Raw genomic sequence first — 26,008 nt, 5'->3', positions numbered from 1 at the left:
GCTCATTGAAGATTTTAGATGTTAGTCTCTGAAGAGGGAGGAGGGGATTGAAATATCTATACTAGAGCCAGACTTAGTGGTTTAAAACCCAAGTTGGCTATTTGCATCCTGTTCAGTCTCTGTATGTTAGGTAAATTATTAATATTATACTGAATATTAAAGGATTTTAAAAATGATACAAGTTAATATGTAACTAGTACTTACAAAAAAATTCATTCTTGTTATTAAAATGTCAATGTGAAAATTATTTCGTATTGTCATTTCAGTATGTGTTGTTTTAGGAATATAACTTGATTTGTTTTTGAGTAATTTTTTAATTATTATCCTTCCTAAACATGTAGTTTTATCTGGAGAGGAAAGAACAAAACAGAGGTTTTATTTTATCAGCTTTTTTGTTTTGTTAAGAAAAGAACTGGGTATTTTCTTTTTCATTCTCAATTCTGCTTCAAAGACAATTGAACATTGATACCAATCTGTGTTTCTTCTGCTTGTGTAAAAGAGAAACCATCCTATGCCACCAGCAACCACTGTTATCTGGTTTTAAATGTCAAGTGCACTTCAGCATAGAAAGAAAGAAACAGATAACATTCAAGCAGGAATATATTGGAGCCAAAGATAGAGTCCAACCATCTGAGTGTCTGTGTCTTCAATACAGGAGTTAGGAAATGATTGATCAACAGAAACCTGGAACATCTTGCAACTTCTAACTTATCTAACCTTGTGATTTATAGCCACGCATCATGTTTATGTGTATGATTGTGGTATTTGATGAATAATGGAAAGGTAATTCAGCTGCTTTAAACAGAATCATTTAAATCAGTCCAGCTTTGACACTCTATATCTGTGTCACCCCTTTCAAGGTCTAGCGTCAGATTCTCTTACGAGCCTCAAGGATTTTTTGTTTGTTCCTTGCAATAGACATTTATACTTTGACAGTTCTGTGATGCATAATTATGTTTAAACTGTTATATATTTTCATGTTCACAAATAATTTTGCCTGTAATTTCTACCAAAGTCCCATAGTTATTTCAGAGGAAGGATAAAAATTCTATTTCAGAGAGAAATAGTATAGATACCCTTTGTATTTCTTGTCTGTTTATGGTTAATTTTGTTATTATTTAGAAAATAACTTCATTTCATTTTTAGAATAAGCCCAATTGCTTGTTTTACCTGTTGTGTGTTTTTACCATCATGTTTACTATAATGCTTAGAACGCAGACTTGAAGCAGAGTATCTTCTTTGAAGCAATTTTGTGATAAGCTACCCAAATATTTTTCTAGGACTCCATTTATGATGGTATTTTATAAGTCCAGTTTCTTAGCATTAATAGATATTATGACTGCACAATTCATTGATAGGAAGGATGACTGAATTTTCAACTGAGTTTAAAAAATACAGGGCCAAAGTTAGCAGGATTTTCAGTTATTATTATGCGACTGTGAACTCCTAAATCCCTAAAAACTATTAATATCATTTGATGATTAATGGTGTTAAAAAAAGGAATCGTATTTTATAGTTCACATGTTCACACCTGTTTTTTATGTCATATGGGAGCAATCTATTATAGAATTGGATTCATAGAACTGGTTTCTCCCATGAGTAATTTTTAAAAATCTTGAGAAATGGAACTAAATGATAAGTTTAGTTTGGTGTAAAAATTTTGAAATTCAGGGCCAGCAGTGTGATGTAGTAAGTAAAGCCACCGCCTGCAATGCTAGCATCTCCTTTGGGTACCAGTTAGAGTCCTGGCTGCCCCACTTTCCATCCAGCCTCCTGATAATGCACTATGGAAAGCAGCAGAGGATGGCCCAAGTCCTTGGGCCCCTGCACTCACATGGGAGATCTGGAAGAAGCTCCTGGATCCTGGCTTTGGCTGCCCCAGCCCCAACCATTGTGGCCATTTGAGTAGTGAACCAGCAGATGGAAGATCACTCACTCTATCTCTTTCTCTCTCTTTCTCTGTAACTCTGCCTTTCAAATAAATAAAATAAATCTTTTAAAAAATGTTTGACATTTACGCATGTTTTTTCATAAAACACATTTCTATGAACTTTTTGAAGACCCCTCATATTTTCTTTAGATGCAATTTGAATTAAGCCATCAATATTCTGGACTAAAGTTTTGTAATTCAAACTAAAACCTGTAGGTTTGGTAAACAAATTAGTGCTTATTATGTATTATTAATATTATAATTTGGTAATGAAATTTCTTAAAGAGTGAATAATTTAAGATACAAGACTATTGATTAAATAAAACAATAGTTATTCATTACCAATTCATTAATTTTCAGCTGCTTTCAGATCTTTTTTTAATCTTACCTCAAGCACAAAAAAAATATAATGTGGTTTCCTCAGTAGTGAGCATTAGAATATTTTTCTAACCCATTCTTTTATGAGGAGTCTTCAAAAAGTTCATGGAAAGTACATATTATGAATAAACTATGTACAAATAAAAAATAAAGGTTATTTAGCCCATTCATCTCACTTAACATATCTTTTTATTCTTAATCATATATAGCGTAATTATGTTATAGAATTTTATATTTCAATAAATGCATACAATGTATACTCTTCAAATGAGACATTAATATTTCTAAGTTCTTAATATTTTAAGTTTGGAGCCACTGAGCTCCTCTGTCCTGTTGTTATTTAATATAAATAATAACTTGTGAAAAAAAATTTTGCACCAAATAAATCTTTAGTTTAATTCCATTTTTCATGAAGTTCATAAAGTAACCTTGATATACGCTGTGTTTAGTTAAAGCTAACTGCATAGCAAAGCAAGACAAGGTTATGATATAGTGGGCTGGAGGTAGAACCCTGAAGTAATGTATTTTAAAGTCACCTAGATGATTGTGTGTAAGTGGATTTGGTCAAGGCATTTGAGAATCTATGACAACTTGAAAAACCTTTTTCTAATTGAAATTGAATATAAACCATCATAATTCCTTTTGTTACTTGCCTTAATGAAACAAATGAAATTTGAATATTAAGGTTGAGGTAGCTTTTATTAATCTTTCTAAAATGGGTAATGTTGTGCCTCTATTGATTTATGGATAAGGCCACTGCCTGCAATGCCTGCAGCCCATATGGGCACTGGTTCGAGTCCCAGCTGTACCACTTCCCATCTAGCTCCCTGCTAATATGTCTGGGAGTGCAGCAGAAGATAGCTAAAGTGCTTGGGCCCCTTCAGTCTTGTGGGAGACCCAAAAGAAGTTCCTGGCTCCTGGTTTCAGTCTGGCCCAGCCCATTGAAGCCATTTGGATAGTGAACCAGCGATGCAAGATTTCTCTCTCTCTTTCCCTCTCTCTGTCTCTCTCTATAACTGTGCCTTTCAAGTAAATAAGATAAATCTTTAAAAAATTATTAGAAGTTTTAGCTTCCTATATATAGTATATTATGGCAGTAATTTTAGCTTTTGCCTTTATGCCATGTTTCAGAAGAAGAATTGATTTTCCTTTTGGAAGCATTGATTACTAAATTATACTTTTGTAGCTAGCATTTGATTTACTTAGATTGCTAGATCCTAAATATTAAAAATGAAGGACAAAGAAGTATCTCCTAAAACTAAATAGTAGCCTGTAGGTTGTACAACTTAAGCATAGCATTGGTGGTATATTTATATCAGAATTTCTTTTTGAGACAGTTTTAAGTATAGACTGTTTTCATATATTAAAAATGATTCCAGCTGCTTATATTTGTAAGACATTGACTTTTATAAAAGTTTCTTCTATTCCTAAAGGCAAATTAAAGAAATTGTATTGTTTTGCCTTAAGAAATTCTGGTATAATCAGAAGTAAATATACATACAGTAACATATTTTTATGAATGTACTTGTAAATTGTATCTACAGTTCCATTATGTGAACTCCATAAATGGTAATAAAGGAGAATTTTACATAGAAACTCTTAAAACAACATTAGCTTCTAACTATTTTATGTGATAATGAAATAGGATGGATTTTATGGTTGCAGCTGGTTCTGAAAGATTAATCAAATTTGCTACATGATATGGATGTGAAGTAAGCAAAAAAAAAATAGTGGTTTGTGCTTCATTATTCTGATAGTGAAGAGAATTGGCAGGTAACAAGAAGCACTGAAGATAAATTTATTTTTAAGAATATAATTCCCATCTTTGTAAATGTTTCTCATCTTATTGACTCTATTACACTGAGAATATAAAACTCTTATTGTCAAAAAGAAGTTCATAATAGGCAAATCATATTATAACTGGAGTTTCTCACAAAATATTTTTATTTTCAATAGCAGTGATAAAATGAAGAAGAATTTTTCTGTGTATTTCTCCCACTAAAAATATTTCATTTCAGTTATAGCATAAAAAGTTAAAGTAACAAATATACCTAACGTGTATGCGTCATAGGTAACTATAAAAAAACTCCAGTGTTTAATGTATTTATAGACTACTATGGCCACCAAAACATTAACTAGAATATAATAAAATTATTCCTTCTTTTTAGATGATTTTCTCCTGTGTCAGCACATCTGAAAGTAAATGTGGTAACAATGATCTACAATGGAATTGAACTCAATTATTTTAAAAGCTCTTCAGTATCATAGTGGTATGATTTCTCCTCAGAGATCAGATTTTGTTCAGCTCTAAGTTGGGCATTGTAGCACAGCAGCTTAAACGTCCTCGTGTGTGACACTGGCGTCCCAAGCTGGAGCACCAGTTCCTGGCTGCTCTGCTTCCAATCCACCTCACTTCTAATGTCCCTGGGAAGTGGGACATGTCCCAAATACTTGGTTCCCTTGTCACCCGTGTGGAAGGCCCACGTGGAGATCCGGGCTCTGTTGTGGAGATTTTGAGGACTGAACTAGGAGATGGAAAATTCTTTCTCTCTTCCCCCCTGCCTGCATCACACCCTCTCTCTCTGACACTCTGCCTTTCAAATAAATGAAGAGATCAATTTTTAAAAAGAGAGAGAGAGAGAAAAAAATTTTTCTTAACCTTCCTCCTCCAAAATGTGCAATTTGGAAAATGTTGAATATAAAAGTCTGCCAACACATCAGAGAATTTATGTGGTTTATGTGATGATCGGAATGAAAAACTAGAGATAAGGAATTTTAAGGTTTTTAAAATATTTGATATTTATTAAACACAGAGAAACCAACCAGTTTGTGATGTTTTCTAAGTTGAGAAACACTTATATAATATCAGGGGAGAATAAAAAAAATTTGATTTATTTTCATCTGTAAGGTGTCCTTGATTTTGCGCTCTCAACTTTCTCAGTTTCAGTGTTATGAGAAATTAACCCTGTTGTATTAATAATTCAATCATAGCTGAATTAATAGCATGCAATGCTGATAATTAAATGATTAATAACAAAGTGAAAGATGTGTGTGCAGAGAGATTTGATGTGTATCTTTAGGTGCGTGGTATTTTTTTAAATAATAATTTGAGTCATTCTTCGTTCAACCTTACTGTACTTCATCTCCACTTTCATTAATTCTAATTCCTTTCGTAAGTAAAATGCTCTTTAAGCTGGATCTCAAATCACATGTGAAAGCAAAAGGTAGATAATGAGAGAAATGCTCATGACGTTAATGGCCTGTGAAAAAGGTAATGAATACAGACAATCGAGTCAGCCTTGTCTTTTCAAGAATAAGCATGATCTTCCGAAGTTTTTATGAGTAGATTTGCACTCGCAGAGGTTTAATCTCTCTAGTCTTGGAAGAGGAGACTGTCACTAGTTTTAATTGGTAGTGGAGGCCCTTGCTATTTTTTCTAATTCCTTAAGACTGTAAGGTAATAATATCGTGCTATTGCAACTCTAGTGAAAACAGAACAATAAATATAAATATATTTTAAATTTTAACCCTTTTAAGAGATGTCAAAATGTGGAGAAAAGAACACTGGATTAGGAGACCAGCATCCTGTCACTTCTGTCTGACACTTCGAAAATTTGAGCCTCCTCATTTATTAAATGAGAATGATAATTAGATGAGCCAAATTCTTTTTCCACACTGAATCTAATGTTTACATAGAGTTGTGGAGGATTCTGTGAGCAAGAAATACAGGTACTGCTCCTAATGTCTTACAATGGACAAATCTTGAATATAATTACAGATATTTACACAGCTAGTTATGTTGTCTTATCCCTATTTTTAGACGTAATATCCTTCTCATTAGAATATGTCCTTTTGTAATTAAACTACTTAGCATTCTTTCACTTTCAGGTCAGAAGAAAGACCTAACCTGAAGTACACAGACAAAGATTATGCTACTTTTTCTAACTTGAATTACAGAGTTAGGGAATCTCCGGCACTGGTTCAATTCAGCGAAAAATTGACACCAACACAGAGGCAAGTTAACTCAGGTCTTTCAAACAGCTGACTTTCGTCACGTTTGAGGGCTATAACACTAGTTCTAAGAAAAAAACAGCATCCACAGGAAAGTGGCTGTCACTTTTATGTGCCGTTTTGCCAGAAAGGAAACATTGGTGTAAAATCCACCACCTCCAGCATGTTTCTTCTTACTTCTGAGTTATACGGAGAAGCAGCACTGAAACAGATTAGCGGGGTGTGTTTAATTGTTTACGGATGCATGAAGGAGATATAGATGATTAGTTTATACAGTCTTTCCGTAATAATTCTTTTCTGGGGCCTGTCTTGTGGCATAATGGGTTAAGCCTCCACCTTTGACATCAGCATCCCATATAGGAGCCAGTTTGAGTCCTGGCTGCTCTACTTCCGATCCAGTTCCCTGCTAATGAACAGGGAAAGCAGTGGAAGATGGCTCAAGTGCTTGGGTCCAGCCTAAATAGGGCAGTTGTTTTCCTTTTAAGGGAGGATATGGAATAATACTTTCTTCACCAGGATGAAAAGATTGGGTCTGGGATCAGATTAATGGAACCAACTAGAAGCTGCTACATTCTGTGGGAGGGAATCTCTCAGGAGTAAGGGAGGGTTTTCCACATCTTGTTTCCTTATAACCCAGTCCTGGGGTAGGGTGCTGGGAACTGTCCCAAGCAATGAGTTGTGATGGCCAGCAAAAAGGTGGTTGAGAGAACAAATACAGAACTGCTACTCCTAACCTCATTCCCACCATATACTCTGGGCTGATGACATTGTATTTATTTGCTCCTTTGGGACAACTGTGCTTTGGGTCCTGCTTTCTCCAGGATGCCAACTGCACTTGTGCGAACTATGTATCTTGTGCATTTTTACTTTTTTTTCTTAACATAAATTTTCTGGTTTTGTATTTTTGCATATTTTAACCCAAGACCCTCATTCCTGCAGTGTGTTCTCAGGTACATGAGCAATCTCAGGGATAAGTCAGCAGCAGCTTTGGCTCTGCACAGCAGGAAGTCTTTCTGTTATTTTTATCACCATGGAGAGCAAGGATGTGAAGTGCATAGCTTATTGAACTACCTCACTTTGACTATGAGAGCTGGCACTTTGGCCCTTGTGTATGCTTAAAACCCCCTCCACATTGACATGTTTCATGGGAGACAAGTTATCAATTGATGACTTGATGTCCTCCTACTGGAATATTAAAAATTAAACAGAAAAAATGGTACCAAGAAGTTAAGAGAGGCTCAGCCATGTGAAAGGTCCAAAGAGGAAGACATGGTTATGGTTGTCTGATCCTAAACGTGGGTCTTTTGCTTCATGTACTAGATCTATCCATCACCAGATTACACACAACAGGCTGTATGTGAGTGTGTGTGTATGTGTTTAAAAATGTGAGTTGGTAAGGATGAGTTTGAAGACCAGTACTCTGACATCCATCCTGTGCTGTCCAGGGACAGCAGCATAAAGCAAGATATGTATTTTCCATGAACTTTTTGAAGATTCCATAAATGATTAAAATTAAATTTGGCTATAATTTATGTAGTGTTTCTCCATATTTAGAAAGTGAGGTAGAATGTAGCTCTGTACAGTCTGTTCCCAGAGGTTTCCCTGAAATTAACTTTTAGCTGCACTTGTGAATGTGAATTAAAGGAAAGCTTATTGAAGAAAAAAGAAGTGTGTGTATTTGTGAAGGTGGGATTCCAGATGCAAAGATTTTCCTGGTGACATGGTATATTTTAAGGGGTATTCTGGAAGTGGGTAAGGTGCACGTTTTCATAACCCGAACCACATATGTGAAGGCCCTATGTGCCTGTCTGAGAGTTATTCAAATTAAGATTAAATTCATCATAAATAACCTGGACCTTTTAGAAATGAGGTTTATTTTAATCTTTTTTTTTTTTTTCAAGCAGAGTAGACAGTGAGAGAAAGGTCTTCCTTTGCCGTTGGTTCACCCTCCAATGGCCGCTGCGGCCTGTGTGCTGCGGCCGGCACACTGCGCTGATCCGATGGCAGGAGCCAGGTGCTTCTCCTGGTCTCCCATGGGGTACAGGGCCAAAGCACTTGGGCCATCCGCCACTGCACTCCCTGGCCACAGCAGAGAGCTGGCCTGGAAGAGGGGCAACCAGGACAGAATCGGGCGCCCCGACTGGGACTAGAACCCAGTGTGCCGGTGCCGCAAGGTGGAGGATTAGCCTAGTGAGCCGCGGCGCCGGCCAATGAGGTTTATTTTAGGTAATGGTATTTTCCCAAGTTGGGGTTTTTAAAATTACTATTTTTTTTTGACAGGCAGAGTTAGACAGTGAGAGAGAGAGACAGAGAGAAAGGTCTTCCTTTCCGTTGGTTCACCCCCCTCAAATGGCTGCTGTGGCTGGTGAGCTGTGCCGATCCGAAGCCAGGAGTCAGGTGCTTTCTCCTGGTCTCCCATGTGGGTACAGGGCTCAAGCACTTGGGCCATCCTCCACTGCCTTCCTGGGCCACAGCAGAGAGCTGGACTGAAAGAGGAGCAACCAGGACAGAATCCTGCGCCCCAACCGGGACTAGAACCCGGGGTGCCGGTGCCGCAGGTGGAAGATTAGTCAAGTGAGCCACAGCGCTGGCCTAAAATTACTAGTTTCTACAAGTCAATTAAATGATATTTTGGAAGAAGACCATGAGTTTATGCGTATGCTTATTTATTACACCAGGAAAATAGAGAAGAATTTTGTTTATTCCTTAAAAACTTGGTTTCAAAGTCAGTCACATCTATGAAGTGCAGGTAAAGGACATTCTGTTGGCTCTGGAGATTCCCTGTAATGAAAGCTATCAGTGCTAAATAAGGAGGAGTAGGTATGACCAGTAAGAGAATCAAAGCTGTGCACCAGACACCACCTTGTATTTTGTTTGTAATCTGGCCCTGATATTGGAAAGTTTTCAAATCATTTCATGAGTCCATGTAGACAGGAAAAAAAATATTCACTATCAGGCTAATAATACTTGTTTAACTAAATGGGAAAAATAAAAATACTCTTATCACTTCTCTGCTGAGGAAAGTGTCCTGTAGTCACTCCATTATTTATAGCAAATTTTATGTTTTCTCATTAAACTGGTCTGTGATAATGAAAATAGAGTGACAGGGCTGGCGCTGTGGCTCACTTGGTTAATCCTCCGCCTGTGGTGCTGGCATCCCAAATGGGCACCAGGTTCTAGTCCTGGTTGCTCCTCTTCCAGTCCAGCTCTCTGCTGTGGCCCAGGAAGGCAGTGGAGGATGGCCCAAGTGCTTGGGCCCCTGCACCCGCATGGGAGACCAGGAGGAAGCACCTGGCTCCTAGCTTCGGATTGGTGTAGCTCCAGCTGTAGCGGCCATTTCAGGGGTGAACCAACAGAAGGAAGACCTTTCTCTCAGTCTTTCTCTATCACTGTCTATCTCTATCTGTCAAATAAATTAAAAAAAAAAAAGAAAGTAAATAGAGTGACAGAAGAACTTTAGAATCAGCTTGGTAGAAATTTTTTTCACACAAAGGATCCCAGTGACAAAAGGAAACAATCAATTTATCATTGAAGTTTAGTGCCAGGTGAAATTCTCAAATCCTCTTATCTTTCAGGAATACATTTAAGGTAATATATATATGAATTTTGTTGTTACATTTGTTTAAAATCTTTGTTATTGTGGTACTTATGGACTAAGAGAGACCCTTAAGTCTCAATTTAACTTTATATGAATGTTCCGAAATTTTAAATTATGGAGATTTGGTCAGAATTCATAAGTGACAAAGCAGGTGTAAATATTCCTGAGCAATTCTACCCAAGATTCATGGAGTTGGCACAGAGAGGGTGAACTGTGTATAAATGAGCTCAGTGGAGATTATTTTGTCTTTGTTTTGTGTTTGCAGTAGTTATGGTGATTAATGGACTATTGTATACAGCTTCAGTATCATACCTTTTTCCACCAGAAGTTAAGGGACTATCTTTTTTGATACAAAGCACATTTGTTCAGTTCCATGAAACTGTAATAATTCAGAGAGTTGGCAGACAGAGAGCAATGTATCCCAAAGTGCATGAAGTGCATTATCTTGTGAGCTCTGCTAATGCAGGAACAGAGGAGCACCTGAACCCTGTCCTCCTCTCTCTGGTCTCATTATGAATTGTCTGTAATAGAGCAATCTGTGGCTTCGCTTTGGAGATTTTTCTTTTTCTTGCTAGCCACAGGTTTGTTTTTTTTTTTTTTTTCCAGTGAATTTATTTAAAAAGACTTGGGTGTTCTGGGCCCAATAATGATTTATTGTTTAGAACATTAATATTGAAAATATTGAATGATTATAAACCATTGACACTAACCAATCAAAAAGATAATGGCCGCAAATTAAAACAGGAGGGCTAAGCTGGCCTCTGCTGCACAGTAACAGCCGTGCTGCACAATCACTTCCCCAGCTGTTTTGACCTAAATTAGAATCATTTGATTATTATGGCCTTGTAGGAGACCTGTTTCTTAATGTAGAAATATTTTAAGATAAATTGAGTTGCTTTTCATACATAAAGGAATATGTTATTTTTGAGTGTCAGCTTCTGAAAAGTTGATAATTGTGGTGAACCTCTTGAGGTTAGTGACAGAATCCTCTCAATGTCTGCAACTTCAGGCACTGCTATCTACTAGACACCATGTGGATGTTTTCCATCATTATGCAAACAAAAAATGCAACTTTCTCTTTTTGGAATTAAGAATAGAAGCCCAACCACAGGAGTATAAAAGCAATAGCTGCTTTTACCTCCTGTATGCATGTCTCTATACGGCCCTTCTTAACCACTGAAAAAATGACAGGGATTCTAATATTTGTAAATGTTAGATTATAATCTTCAGACTCTCAGAAAATCCCCCTAAATGTAATCTGAGCACTGTACATTAGAATGGTTCTTGAAAGTTTTGTCAGTTCTCCCAGATGTCTAGATCCATGGTTGGATGAATAATTTCAAAGAATCTGTAAGCTAACTGAGAGGAATTAAAGAAACATTTGTTTGACTATTTTGTTGCTGAGTGCTGAAGAATTTTGAAACATGGGCAGCAGATCTGCAATAGGTAGCAAATTACTGATCAATGGACTTTGTACAAATGCAAATCGTATGCATAGATGATGTCAAATAATTGTGTTTTATTCATTTACTCATTACATCATTTATTCTATTTCGATGATATAAATAGTTACTGAATCAGCCTAATATCTGCCAAACACTGGGCTTCTTTACAGCGTAAACCTGATAAGCCTTTGAAATTTATATTATAACTAAAATATGACTGTACTTTTCTCAAAAACGACCGTAACTTCTAATTTTTATACCCCATTTCATTCTTACTGGAGTTAGGGAAAATTGTCATAGAAGACACTAACATTAGGAAAGTAAATCACTCCTGTTGCTGTGTAGCCACACAGAGCTTCAAATCCAGACCTGCTCCTTGCCCTAGGAGTGACCTGAGCAGGCTTCTGAGCCACAGTTCTTGCTTCTGTGAAATGAGGAAATAATATCTACACTGTGGAATAGAGGTGAGGTTTCCATGAGATCATATATGTAAAGGGTATGTGAACAATGAAAACTAATTCATTTAGGGGAAGGGTTTAGGAAGTATTTTTCTATCACCAAAATTAATCTATGTTATAGTTGAGTATTATTATTAATTATTATTGTGGAAGATCATTTCTTCCCTAAGTGGCTATAGCAATATTTTCAAGGTTCACATGGTCTTCCCAAATCGCACTGCCTTCAAGAGGTGCATCCCATATCCCACTCCTTGAAGCTGGAGGGTCCCTTAGAGCTGCATTGTGGAGAGTGGAAGTGGTGCTGATGACCTCTGATGCTGGGATATACATGAGATCTTCACAAAGGTCATGGAAAATGAGTTTCTATTAAAAAAAAAAAAAACTATGCTCAGATTTCAAAAACATTTTATACCAGAATGAACTTTCCTTTAATCTCTACTTTTCCCCCATCTTTTTGAAATACTGTTATAAGAGATGCAGCTTCCCCTGGATTTTCTGTTGGACACAGGTCTTGGAGCTTTGAGTCACCATACGAGAAATCTTGATGACTCAAAACTACATGCTGGGTAGACCACATGGAGAGGGAGTAGGGGCTGGGGAGAGGTGCCCTTGGCCAGGAATGTCTGAATATTCTCACCCCAGGGCTAGGCATGGGGATGTGGATGAACAATGTTTCAGATGACCTCTGCCCCCAGCATTCCAGCCACCTCCATTGATGCTGAGTAGAAATGAGCACTCCCTGCTGAGCTTGGCCCAAATTGTGGGTTCCTGAACAAAATGTATGGTTGAATAAAATAATATAGATTAAAATACATATTATCTTGTTAAATGAAAAACAACAACACAAAAGGAGGACACTAATGTAAAATAGAATCATTTAGTGATTATGCTATGGTTCACTGCAAGTTGTATATAATGTAGCCAAAATGAATCAGTCATATCAGAAAAAAATACATTTTAAAGAGAAAACATTTGTGATTCTGTGTGTGGTTATAAGAATGAAGCTTTTTATTCATCTGCTTGCATGTTTTCCAGAATAAATGTATGATGATGTAGTGGTTTTGAGCCGGAAGCTATTGCCAGCATTCACATCTCAGCAGTGTCCCTTGTTAGCTGTGTAACCTTTGACAACTTACTTACCCTCTCTAAGAGTCAAACCCCTTATTAGTGAAATGGGGAGTATAGGAGTACCTACCTAAGAGTTGTTGTAAGGATTTAATGGTTTGGCATAGATGAAATCCTTTAGCTACAGTAAATTATGTGTTAGTATAAATATTAGGTAATGTTCTATGCATACTAATTGTGTGGTTAGTAGGAAAAAAATGTCTTATATTATTAAAAGTGGTTAGCTAAGCCCATCTCAGTTCCATTTCTTACTAGTTCTTTAAATATAAGGAAATTTACTTATCTGTGTATCAATTTCTTCATAGGGAAAAAAGATACCTCTTTACATTTAATTCCTAGACTTGAACACGGTTTGAATGAATTAACACACATGAAACAGTTGGCACAGTTTTTGGCCAAGAGTCAGCCTTTAAAAAATGTTAGCTATGATTGTTTAATATTTCATTACCATCTTGTAATTTCAAGTGATGATTGTTATCAATGACCAAGTTTCTGAAGACAAGTAAATAATTGAATGTTTCAAAATTGTGTTTTCTTTATTAATTATCTAATAGTTTATAAATTAAATTATATTGATTTTACTGTAATCATATTTAAGTAAAATTAATTGAGGACATATTTTCTTATTTGTATATCTCTTTGACTTGGTGCCAATTACTGGAGCATACTTTTGTTTCTCCAATGTAAATTGCTAAGGGATCTTATATAATTCAGAAAATAAAATACATATGTCAGGTATTGAAATTGAATATGGGCTGGCGCTGCAGCTCACTAGGCTAATCCTCTGCCTTGTGGCGCCGGCACACCAGGTTCTAGTCCTGGTCGGGGAGCCGGATTCTGTCCCGGTTGCCCCTCTTCCAGGCCAGCTCTCTGCTGTGGCCAGGGAGTGCAGTGGAGGATGGCACAAGTGCTTAGGCCCTGCACCCCACAGGAGACCAGGATAAGCTCCTGGCTCCTGCCATCGGATCAGTGCGGTGCGCTGGCCGCAGCGCACCAGCCACAGCGCACCGGCTGCGGCGGCCATTGGAGGGTGAACCAACGGCAAAGGAAGACCTTTCTTTCTGTCTCTCTCTCTCACTGTCCACTCTGCCTGTCAAAAAAATAAATAAAAATTGAATATGAGCCCTAAGCTGTTTTTCATAAAGATTCTGTTATGTTATATTATCATTATTATATAGATTCATGATTTTAATAAACAAAGGCAAACAGATAAACATTTAAAAAGCAACTGTTATAGTATTTTTCATAGTTTTTTAAATTTACCATAATTTGTACCTTTGGAAAATTCTGAAAACATTCTTTCTTTTATGTGTATAAGCTACGTTAAATTATTTTAAAATCATCATTTTTAAATAATAGCTGATTTTCAACTAAACAAATACAAATGTGAGCCTGTGGTCTTGCGCATACTACTATTTTTAGCATTTAATCATTAGTTGATAAACATGTCTAGGGGAAGAAACATTTTCTATTTCTTCTACTCATCATCAGTTCATTCTTGGCAGAGGCCTTTTAAATCAGACTGACAAAACATTAACAAAGGAAAAACAGAATTGTGTAGGCGTGTGTATCATGCATACACATGGAAGCATTCAGTGATGAACTACCCGTAGGGATGGTTGGAATCTGAGCTGATAGAATATCTTAGAACAATGGATTTTTAGAGAACGGACAAGACAGAGGGAAAGGACTTGGAGCTTTTTGTAGAAAGGGAAATACAGGGTCTTCAAAACATTTATGGAAAATTCAGATTACTTTTTTAATTTTACTTTTCCATGAGAAGATGAGGGCTAGGTAGTGAGATAAAGGCCAGTGAGGAGAGTTTGTTATGTAGAGTCCTTGGGAGCTATTTCCGTGTTATGTGGGTCCAGAGTTTTCTCCACTAATTAACTTCTGTTCTTGGTAGAGAGGAGAGAGGAAGTGCCTCTGTACATTTTTATCCAGAGCTGGGCAAATACAGAGAGGGCAGAGAACTTTTCCTCTATGTGCTTCTGCTTTACCTTCAGCTGACAATGTTCAGGACCATGTGGCGTATTTTGGAGTATCATATTGTGCTTCCCTTCATATGTAATTACATAAGGGAGATAAACGTCTTCTCTGTTGCTCTCATTTGTACCATTTTTACATAAAATCCTGTGTATATTGCCTTTCCTAATCACTATAATGGTCATTCATTGCTTTAGTGATTTAAAATAATTAATTTATTTTTCCTAGATTTTTGCTAGCTAACTTTCTGTACTAGTTAATTTCAAAACATATTAACAGAAATTCTAAATAGGAAACTTGTCTTTCTAAATTCTAAATAAGAAATTCTAAATAAGAAATTTGTTTTTTGTTGACTTTGAGTATTTTTTAAAGTTAAATATCAGGTATAACTGAAATGGTAATTGGGGAATGATAATATCCTAAAACAGGAATTATTGAATCTGTCAACAAATAAATAACTGACCATTTAATAATTTCTGCAGAAGATCTGGTAATTTTCAGAGACTAATGTGACAAAATGTTGAAGCCCACAAGAAATTGTTAGTGTACTAGGAGCATTGGTCAACAGCTTGGGAAATAATGCTCCAAGCATGCTGCATTGTAATTTTTGCTCATTTATTTTCTTATTAGGAATCTTTCCTTGAAATTAACAAGAGATGTTGATCAGGAAGCCAGGTGTTCCCATCTCAGCCGAATGCCCAGCAGTCCATCTACAGATTGGCCACTCCAGGGTGTGGAAGAAAATGGAGGCATAGATTCTCTGCCATTCAGACTGATGTTACAGGACTGCACAGCAGTCAAGACATTACTGTTAAAGATGAAGAGAGTTCTACAAGAGGTAATGGTTTACTCTAACATGAATGACTTTCAGTGCTGGTGCTGGTGAACAGTGTGGTCTGTGCACTTCATTGCACTCTGTTAGTAAGTAGCTGCATGACATTGGGCAGGGGTCGGATATCCTCTTGGAGCTTAGCTTCTCTCATATGTCACATGAAGGGTTTGGGGTTCTGGTATAGATGATACGCTAAAACTCAGCTCTAAAGCTGTAAGATGCTGTGAAAGGATTCAAAAATAAATTGATGCCAAGCATCCTCTTATTTATCAGATAAGGAGAAATGGGCATCAGTTTTTAATTTATGGTTTTCATGTTATTGTAAAACTATTAAGGTGCTGGTGCTGTGGTGTAGCAAGTGAGTCTACATATCAGTGCCCATATCAGACTCAGGTTTGAGTCCTGGCTGCTCCACTTCCCAATCCAGCTCTCTACTATAGCCTGAGGAAGCAGTAAAAGATGGCCCAAATCCTCGGGCCCCTGTACCCATGTGAGAGACCTGGAAGAAGCTCCTGGCTCCTGGCTTCAAATGGGTCCAGCTCTGGCCATTGCAGCCATTTGGGGAGTGATTCAGCAGATGGATGACCCCACTGTCTCTGCCTCTGTCTCTCTGTAACTCTGCCTTTCAAATAATAAATAAATAAATAAATAAATAAATAGAAACAATTGAGAAATCTATTAAATGCACTTCACTTTATTGTTAGTTTTTTTTTTTTCTTAAGATTCTTTATTTGAAAGTCAGAGTTACACAGAGAGAGGAGAGGCACAGAGAGAGAGAGAGAGAGAGGTCTTCCATCTGTTGATTCACTCCCCAATTGGCTGCAACGGCTATAGCTGCACCGATCTAAAGCCAGGAGCTTCTTCTGGGTCTCCCACAGGGGTGCACTGTTTTCCCAGGCCATAGCAGAGAGCTGGATCGGAAGTTGAGCACCCAGGTCTTGAATCGGTGCCCATATGAGATGCCATTGCTTTGGACCAGGGCGTTAACTTGCTGTACCACAGTGCTGGCCCCTACTGTTAAGTTTTATTCATGTGTGAAACAATAAAAGTAATTCGTTTAATCATCTTTGTTGCAATAATCAGTAAAATTGAAGGTCTGCATGATTTTGCCCAGTGAACACAGTTGCCCTCCCTATACAGTTAGTGGAATGATGAGCTAGTCAGGAAAATGCATCATGAGATTTCTTTCTTACATATATGCCCAGGAATTAGCCACTCTAGAATACATGTAGGTTATGATTTGATTTTTCCATGGCAATTATTTTCTGGATTATATCTTAAAGTTTACACATTAATATTACTTCCTAGATATAGGTATGCAAAATAAAGATCAGAAATTTTAAAAACTTTCTTCTAGTAAGTGGGAATTTAAGAAAACAGCCTGATTCCATACAGTGAGTTTTATTATATTCCATTATTTTTCAATATATTTGTATTAACGACGGGGAATTTTAATAAATGGTATGAGAACAGAAATGTTACTGGTCAGAAGAAATAGTTGTATGGCTACCTTATGGTCATGGTTGCTATTATATTTTTTAAACAACTTGATGATAATAATAATGCTAGCAACTGCCACTGGAGGCCAGAACTGAATCAGGAAGAAAGAAGGCAATGTAGGAGAAATGACTGCCATGAACTACTGGGGGCATTAGGTCGTGCTCTTTAGCAGTTCTAAGCAAAAATTAAAAGAGACTTCTTTGTATCTCATGGCAGTTTGTATTACCAGGGTGGTCTTTGTGTCTAGTGTCTATGAAGTGGTATGCTAAAGCGGGGTGCTTATACCTGACTGCTATTAGAATTTCAGAAAATGTGTAAGCTGGAAGTTAAGCAAAGGCATCACAATAAAGTTTGTAAACTCATCATTCAATAAATTATGTTTTTAAATGGGTAACCTGTACTGAAACACATTTTTAGTTTATTTTACTATTCCTTACAATCATGAGCTTATTTACAGCCATTAGATTTAGATGATTAAAGTACTGTATAATAGCTACTGTACATATTTCCCAATTGTGGATTAATTTGTGTCATTTTGAAGCTTGAAATCAGCCTTTTGACAATATTTATGCAAAAGAAATTAGAGAACATTGCAAATTATTTTTTATTTTTGGCAAGGCTAATACCTACTAGCATAGCACTGCACTCAGATATGACTATATAGTTTCCATACTGACTGTGTACAGTCAGAATCTCCCTAACTTTTGGTTTATTACATAGTGTGAACCTCTTTGAACAAAGAAAACTTAATAACACCTGTTTTATTAAAAGATATTAATCTTAAAGTCTGTAGCCTTCAACTATTCAGCTTTCTACCTCTCTCATTGATTTGGATTTTAATAACAAGTCAACAGAGCATAAGAGAAGTAGAAAGAACAAACAGGGATTTTCAAGAGGCTTCCAGGTGTACATAATTGTTTAATTTTTAAATATTCAGCAATATTCACCATAAAGCCCATATTTGGAATATACTAAACTTGCTTTTTATACTTCTGTTTTCTTCATTAAAGGGTACTTGAAGAATCTAAACAAAACTGATTTTTAAAGCTAATGTACTTATATGGGATTGTGCAGCCCATTTAGAGAGCAAAAGAATTTTTTTTTTTGCAAACAAGAAAAAAAGCAATATGATTATATAATTAACAAACTAAATTGTCCTGATAATAAATTTTATGGTAGATGCCTTCAAAGAAAGTTGGCTATTAAAATATTCTATGAGCCAGGAATTTTCGAAGTGCAATTTGGATTTCTTGACTAAATGTGAGTGTAATGCCAACTATTCATCTTGGATTAGCGATATATTTTAATATAGAGAAAAATGTTTACTTCTACTTCATAAACTTATTTTTATACATAGTAGCACAACTTTTATAGATAATGTTTAACTGCAAGATATCTTTAATTTTAACATGTCGCATAGAGTAGGCTCTTATTTCTTTTTATTGCCTTTTTTATGTGAATTTAGCAAAAGTTTGGACATGTAAAACATGTAGATATTTTAGTTACTGTTTTGACTAACTTTTGTTTTAAAGGCATTTTTCACCTAGTTGTATGCTCTCATTTTATCATTACTCACCTTCCCCTCATTCTAGTTTCATTCCTTAAAGTTTTGTCTTTAGGAACTGATTTACAGAATTATGTAATAAGGTCAAGAAGTAATATGGGTTTAAAACTAACCAGTAGAAAATGAATTAAATTACAAATCTTTTGTGTACATTATCTAACATTTAAACATATCACTCATAGAATTCAATACATCTGCAGTAATTTTTACACTTTTATAAATCAAGGTTATTTTTCTTGCGAGAAAATCATGATATCTTTTTTTTCATTTTGAGGGAATAGCTTCTACATATAGCATTTGAAAATAGTCAGAAATAGGATCAGTGAGGTCACATGAAATTTTTAGCCAAGCCCAGCCAAGGTTATCTTGGGTTCTGGATAATGACTGCCTAGCTAGAATTACATTTAGAGAGATTGTTAATAGATCACCTTTCTAAAATTTCTAGAACTCATTCAAAGTTGAAGAGCACTAAGAATGATTTCCTTAGAAAGCCCTGTGCGATATTTGAAATCCTTTAAAATAATCTTGTCTATATAGACAGTGTTGCCTCTATGATTTAATCAATATAAGCATTAATGTTGAGATCAATTTATAATCATTTAAACTTAAGATTTTAATTTTAATTCTTGCTAACATGTTTTGATAGTATCACATGTTAAAAGTTCCTTGCAATTTTTTATTATTGGCTAGCTACCTTAGATGCTATTAAAATATTAAGCCTCATTAACCCATTCCAAATCTTTTCTTTTTAGTTAATTTGTCATTAATTGGCATTGCATGACTCACTATTCCACCTACTTTAGGATTAATAAAGCAATTGTTTCATAAAGTAGTTCATTCTGGCAATAATTCCTCTATTTTGTACTGTCAATGTTAAGAACATAAATAATACTAAACCAAGGAAGCTTTGGGAGTCATATTTGTTATCTATAGTGTGGACTTTGAAAGAAATATAATTCTGAAAGTGTACATGAAGGGGAGTGTAACAGTGTGCTTGCAACTGAATCACCTGCGGTATGAGCCAGGCTTAGAGGTGAGGAATGATGGGACACTGCTCTAAAAAGTCTGCTTGCATTACCCTGGAGTTGCACCTTAGCGTGTGAATCTGGAAGGTGTTCCCAGTGACTTTTTTTTTTTTTAACTTGAAAGTCAGAGTTAACAGAGAGAGGAGAGGCAGAGAGAGAGAGAAAGAGAGGTCTTCCATCCACTGGTTCACTCCCCAGTTGGCCGCAGCGGCTGGAGCTGCGCCAATCCAAATCCAAGAGCCAGGAGCTTCCTCCAGGTCTCCCACAGGGATGCAGGGGCCCAAGGATTTGGGCCATCTTCTACTGCTTTCCCAGGCCACAGCAGAGGGCTGGACAGGAAGTGGAGCACACAGGTCTTGAACTGGCGCCCATATGGGATGCCAGCGCTTCAGGCCAGGGCATTAACCCACTGCGCCACAGCGCTGCCTCCCTTTCAAATAGACAGGAAAAAAAAGCATCAAGGAAGAGGTTCTGGGTTAGGATACTGTGTTATAAACTAGTTTTACTGAACATTCTTGGAACCTTCCCCTACTCAGGACATACTTACTTAAAAGTCCTTTTCAGATCAGCCTGTATACTCTTCAACTGCTCGTATATTAGTGACAGCCAAGTTTACCTCAATACTTCAAAATTGATATTTCTACTTTTGTCTTTCCACACACACAACCAGTTTCCTCTGCAATCATACTATAATGAATCTGTGATCAGATCACTCACTCTCCTGTGAATTTTTGAGTGTTTTTCAATTGCCCTTAGAAATTCTTCTGTACATTCTCTAGTGGTCTACATTTCCTTTGTCATTAGAGCATTTATCTCTTCTAGTAATTGTCAATCCCCTCTCCCTGAAATATACAAAGAGATCGGTTTTTGTGGTCTTGTCCCTTGTATCTGCTCAACTTGGAATGTATTTGATCATTAACAGATAAGCTCTAAAGAAATAACATCCTTCATTGTTTCTAGCCTTCCATTAAAACAATTATTAATAGAATAAAATTTATAAATTTGAGTGCATAGTGGAAGAAGGAGCAAAATGAGTATGGAACGAGTTTTCCTAAACTCACAGAAGTGTAGAATATGCTCTTTCAGAATGTAAAACAGAGATACACCACAAAAATTATTATATGTAATTTAATCAACAGTATTAATTTGTGACATTGCTATTACAAATATTATTAATATTAATTAATATTAATATTAACATCCATCAATGCGCCAATATATAATTTAATCAACTGCATTAGAAAGACCAGAAGTGGTAAAGATATTTTGGATCTTTCCATGGAATAACATTTGGCTTTGGTATTCATTAGCTGTACTTTAAAAAGTTAAATTCAAAATCTTTCACATTAGAAGAAAAGATTAGGGGCTTTGAGATTGTTTTGTCTTTTGTTTTTTCCATTTGTACTTAGTCTTCACAAATGTTATAAATTTTTTTCAAAAAGTCTTGTTGCAATTTAAGAAGTGAAGAATAAATATAAATCATAATAAAACCGTAAAAACAGTAAATCTAATAATTCTTTAAATATAAAGCTGCTGGGGGACTATCATAGTAGAGCAGTGGGTTAAACACCAGCTTGAGATGCTAGCATCCTCTGTGGTGCTCTGATGTGAGTCCTGGCTGCTCAGCTTCTGATTCAACTGCTTGCTAATATGCCTGGAAAGGCTGTGGAAGATGACCCAATTTCTTGAGCCCATTCTACCCACATAGGAGACTACGGTAGAGTTCCTGGCTCCTGGCTCAGCTTGCCTCAAACCTGGCTTTTGTGGCCATTTGGGGAATGAAGAAACCAGTGGATGGAAACACTCTTTCTCTCTTTTTCTCTCTCTTGCTCTTACTTTCAAAGAAAATGTGTATATGTATAATAAGATTTATGTATATTATATAATTTATATATATTGTAAAACTTTGTATAAAACCATTATTACTCCTTACTTGTTTGGTTAAGCTTGCCATTTCCATAGTAGAGCACTGTTTATGTCTTTAATTACTGTGGTGAGCTAAATGGAAGTAATTTTAGTGGAATATCATACTCCTAATGTCTCCCTTCTTTCAAAATAAACTTTTATTATTTAAATGCACATGCATATTCCAAGTAATCCGAAACATCAAGCCCTTTAATTCTTTAATTAAAAAACATATTTATCTGAGAGGCAGAGAGAGAAAGAATGAGAACTGCAATCTGCTGATTCACTACCCAAATGCTCCAAAGAGCTGGGACTGCTTGAGGGTGAAAGAGCCATCAACACGGTCCAGTATCCCATGTGAGTGGCAGTAACCCAATCACTTGAGCCATCACTGCTGCCTCTCAGGGTCTGCATTAGCAAGAAGCCAGAGCTGAGAATCGAATTCAGGTACTCTGATGTTGGGAGATGTACATCTTATCCACAAGGCCAAATGCCTGTTTCTTACTCCTTAATATTTTTGAAAATGAAATTGTGGGTCCTTAGGCATTACATTATTGTTACTTTATTTGTTTAGTATTTGTGATAAAAAATTATATATTTTTAGTAATAAAAGGACTAACTGGGAAGATAACTATGTAAATTGTTTTCTTCCTAATGATTTTTCCATGTAATTTTATTATTCTATAGAAGAATATACATATATTATATAGATAGATAGATTCTATCTTAATGTTGCCTTTATTCATTTTTTCATCTCAGAAAATTTTTACTGTGGACCTAGAAAACTGTGGGAACAGATATGTAGTGTAGATTCTAGCAAGATAACAGTTCATGAGAAATTTTTTTTTTTGACAGGCAGAGTGGACAGTGAGAGAGAGAAAGACAGAGAGAAAGGTCTTCCTTTGCTGTTGGTTCACCCTCCAATGGCTGCCGCGGCTGGCGCGCTGTGGCCGGCGCACCGTGCTGATCTGAAGCCAGGAGCCAGGTGCTTCTCCTGGTCTCCCATGGGGTGCAGGGCCCAAGGACTTGGGCCATCCTCCACTGCACTCCCTGGCCACAGCAGAGAGCTGGCCTGGAAGAGGGGCAACCGGGACAGAATCCGGCGCCCCGACCGGGACTAGAACCCGGTGTGCCGGCGCCGCAAGATGGAGGATTAGCCTAGTGAGCCGCGGCGCCGGCGGGAATGTTTTTACCAAGATGGTTTCTAATCCCCCTTACTCTCACTACCCCATGCCTTTTAAATTTATAATTAACAAATGATTACTGAGAATATACTTAGCAAATTTTCTGAATCATGAGAGATGGTAAAGGAAAATTAGGTAAATGTTAGACAAACAGTATATTGATTTAAAGGGTGAATCTATTCTCAAAAAGTGTGGGGAGCAACCCGGACTAGACTGTTACTGGAATTAAGACTTATTCTATGCATCTGCTCTCCCACAATATGGCGCTGGGAGAGAAGAAAACAGCTTCTACACAGCTGCCTCCAGTTCAGCCAATAAACTGTAGGACTTGCTCCTGATTGGAGGAGAGCAGCGTACTCGGCGTGTGGGCAGCCGAGTTAGGATTGGCAGAGGAGGACTATAAAGGAGGAGAGAGACGGCATGCACCAGGAACATCTAAGGGGAACATCTAAGGGAACACCTGTGCAGCCCCCGAGAGAGCCGGCCGGCGGTGTGCCACTCCCCTGCGGAAGTGGGGAAAGTGGCCAGGGGGAACCGCCCTTCCACGGAGGTGGAAGGGACAGTAGCCAACCCGGGAAGAACCAGCAGCAAACCCGGGGAGGGCCGAGCAGACAAAAGAACAGCGCAGGGTCCTGTGTCGTTCCTCCACGAAGAGGGGGAGCGACATAATGGTGCCGTGACTCGGATATGAAGCCTAGGCAGGGTTTAGTGTTGCTCCTCCACGAAGAGGGGGAGCGACATAATGGTGCCGTGACTCGGATATGAAGCCTAGGCAGGGTTTAGTGTTGCTCCTCCACGAAGAGGGGGAGCGACATAATGATGCCGTGACTCGGATAGGAAACTTAGGAGGGAAGAAATGGGAAAATACCGGAGAGAGAGACTAGCAAACAGCCTAGGGAAAAGCCGGCCGAAAAAGGTGCCGGAAGAAGCTATGGAAAGCCTAGGCATAGACTCAGATACGGACTACGGGGGGAAGCTGGGAGAAATCTCTAAGGTCGAAAGCGAAAGTGAAAGCTAGAACAAACAGACTCGGATACGGACTGTGGGGAGAAGCCAGGAGAAATGAGGGAGGAATACTGTTGGAAGAAAACTTAGGGAAATATACCGGGTAGAGAAAAATGTTAGGGAAATTGAAGCCGCGGGGGGCAGGCCGAGGCGCCGGGAAGCCGCGCAGAGCCGTGAAGCTGCCGCGGGGCGAGGTGCCGAGAAGCAGCCTCGGGGTGGGCGCCGGGAAGCCGCAGGGATAAGAGAAACAGAAGTTTAGAAGTAAAATGAGAGAAATAGGAATGTTGGCAGACAGAAGTAAAATGGGAGAAATAGGAATGCCCGGAGATAGAGAAATAGAGAAATAGAAAGGCCTCCCCACAATACTGCAATGAGAAGGCTTGGATTCGGTCTGCCTGATTAGTGAGGCGATGAGCACCTGCGGGCGCCTAGCAGCTTATGCGCCGCAGGTCACCGAAGACAGGCACGTTATCAACACCAATAAGTCACCCCACAACATGGCAATGAGAGAGCTTGGATTCGGTCTGCCTGATTAAGGCGGTAAGCACCAGCAGGCGGCTCGACCAGAGTATGAGCCGCAGGTCACCGAAGACAGGCACCCATCAGCGCCTAAAAACCTCCTCACAACATGGCGAAGAGAGGACCTGGATTCGGTTTGCCTGATTGATAGGACTTGTAAGAACCTGCGGGCAACTCTAGCAAGCAGAGCAGAGTGTGTGCCGCGGGACACCGAAGACAGGCGCGTATCAACGCCAAAAAATAAAAAGAAAGGGGGATCTGTGGGGAGCAACCCGGACTAGACTGTTACTGGAATTAAGACTTATTCTATGCATCTGCTCTCCCACAATATGGCGCTGGGAGAGAAGAAAACAGCTTCTACACAGCTGCCTCCAGTTCAGCCAATAAACTGTAGGACTTGCTCCTGATTGGAGGAGAGCAGCGTACTCGGCGTGTGGGCAGCCGAGTTAGGATTGGCGGAGGAGGACTATAAAGGAGGAGAGAGACGGCATGCACCAGGAACATCTAAGGGGAACATCTAAGGGAACACCTGTGCAGCCCCCGAGAGAGCTGGCCGGCGGTGTGCCACTCCCCTGCGGAAGTGGGGAAAGTGGCCAGGGGGAACCGCCCTTCCACGGAGGTGGAAGGGACAGTAGCCAACCCGGGAAGAACCAGCAGCAAACCCGGGGAGGGCCGAGCAGGCGAAAGAACAGCGCAGGGTCCTGTGTCGTTCCTCCACGAAGAGGGGGAGCGACAAAAAAGTAGCCAAGGGGCTGGTGCTGTAATGTAGTGGGTAAAGCCTCTGACTGCAGTGCCTCCATCCCATATTAGCACTGGTTCAAGCCCCGGCTGCTCCACTTCTGGTCCAGCTCTCTGCTATGGCCTGTGAAAGCAGTAAAAGATGATCAAGTCCTTAGGCTCCTGCACCCTTGTGGGAGACCCAGAGGAAACTCCTGACTCCTGGCTTTGAATTGGCCCAGCTCTGGCCATTGTGGTCATTTGGGGAGTGAACCAGTGGATGGAAGACCTCTCTCTCTTTGTGCCTTTTGCTCGCTGTAATTCTGCCTTTCAAATAAATAAAGAGATCTTTTTTTAAAAAAAGTAGCTAAATATATAAAAATCAGGGAATTATTTATTTGACAATCAAGATAATTTACCAGCTCATGTTGACGCACATGTTTAGGCTGTGGAACATTTGGAAAAGGCTTAACATTGATTAAAGAACTCATCCATTTCCTTTTTCTTTTCCAATTACCTAATACTTCAATTTTTAATTTCATTTTCTCTATAAGGAATAATAGTGGAAACTTTCAAAAGTAATTTTCAATGTGAATTTTTTTTTAATTTTAAGTTTAATACACAATTATAGGACAAAATTTAGAGTGTTTTGAGCTTGGCCATTCATCATTGTTTGTGCGAATTTTTGAAGTTATAAAGTTATTTTTAAAGCACATTCTGATGAGATGATTCTAAAAGCTATAATAAGAATTTTATGGCTTATATTTTCCTGTAACTACATGTCAAGAAAAAAAAGAATTCTACAGAATATGAACTACAGAAATGG

General features: G+C 38.0%; 1 protein-coding gene across 6 annotated transcripts in view; it reads left to right on the top strand.

The window, feature by feature from the left end:
- CCSER1 (coiled-coil serine rich protein 1) overlaps positions 1 to 26,008 on the top strand; it is a 1,433,531-nt gene that overhangs the window by 478,199 nt on the left and 929,324 nt on the right. For all 6 annotated transcript variants that reach the window (XM_002716991.6, XM_051819561.3, XM_089302625.1 and 3 more), the window contains exon 6: positions 15,562 to 15,769. In XM_002716991.6, the coding sequence (XP_002717037.3) occupies positions 15,562 to 15,769 (208 nt within the window). The remainder of the gene's footprint in view (positions 1 to 15,561; positions 15,770 to 26,008) is intronic.

This window comes from Oryctolagus cuniculus, chromosome 8 (assembly GCF_051225735.1).
Source record: "Oryctolagus cuniculus isolate XC-2025 breed Fujian yellow rabbit chromosome 8, ASM5122573v1, whole genome shotgun sequence".
Lineage (NCBI taxonomy): Eukaryota > Metazoa > Chordata > Mammalia > Lagomorpha > Leporidae > Oryctolagus > Oryctolagus cuniculus.
The sequence above is the reverse complement of the archived record's forward strand: the minus strand, read 5'-3'. Positions and strand labels throughout refer to the sequence as shown.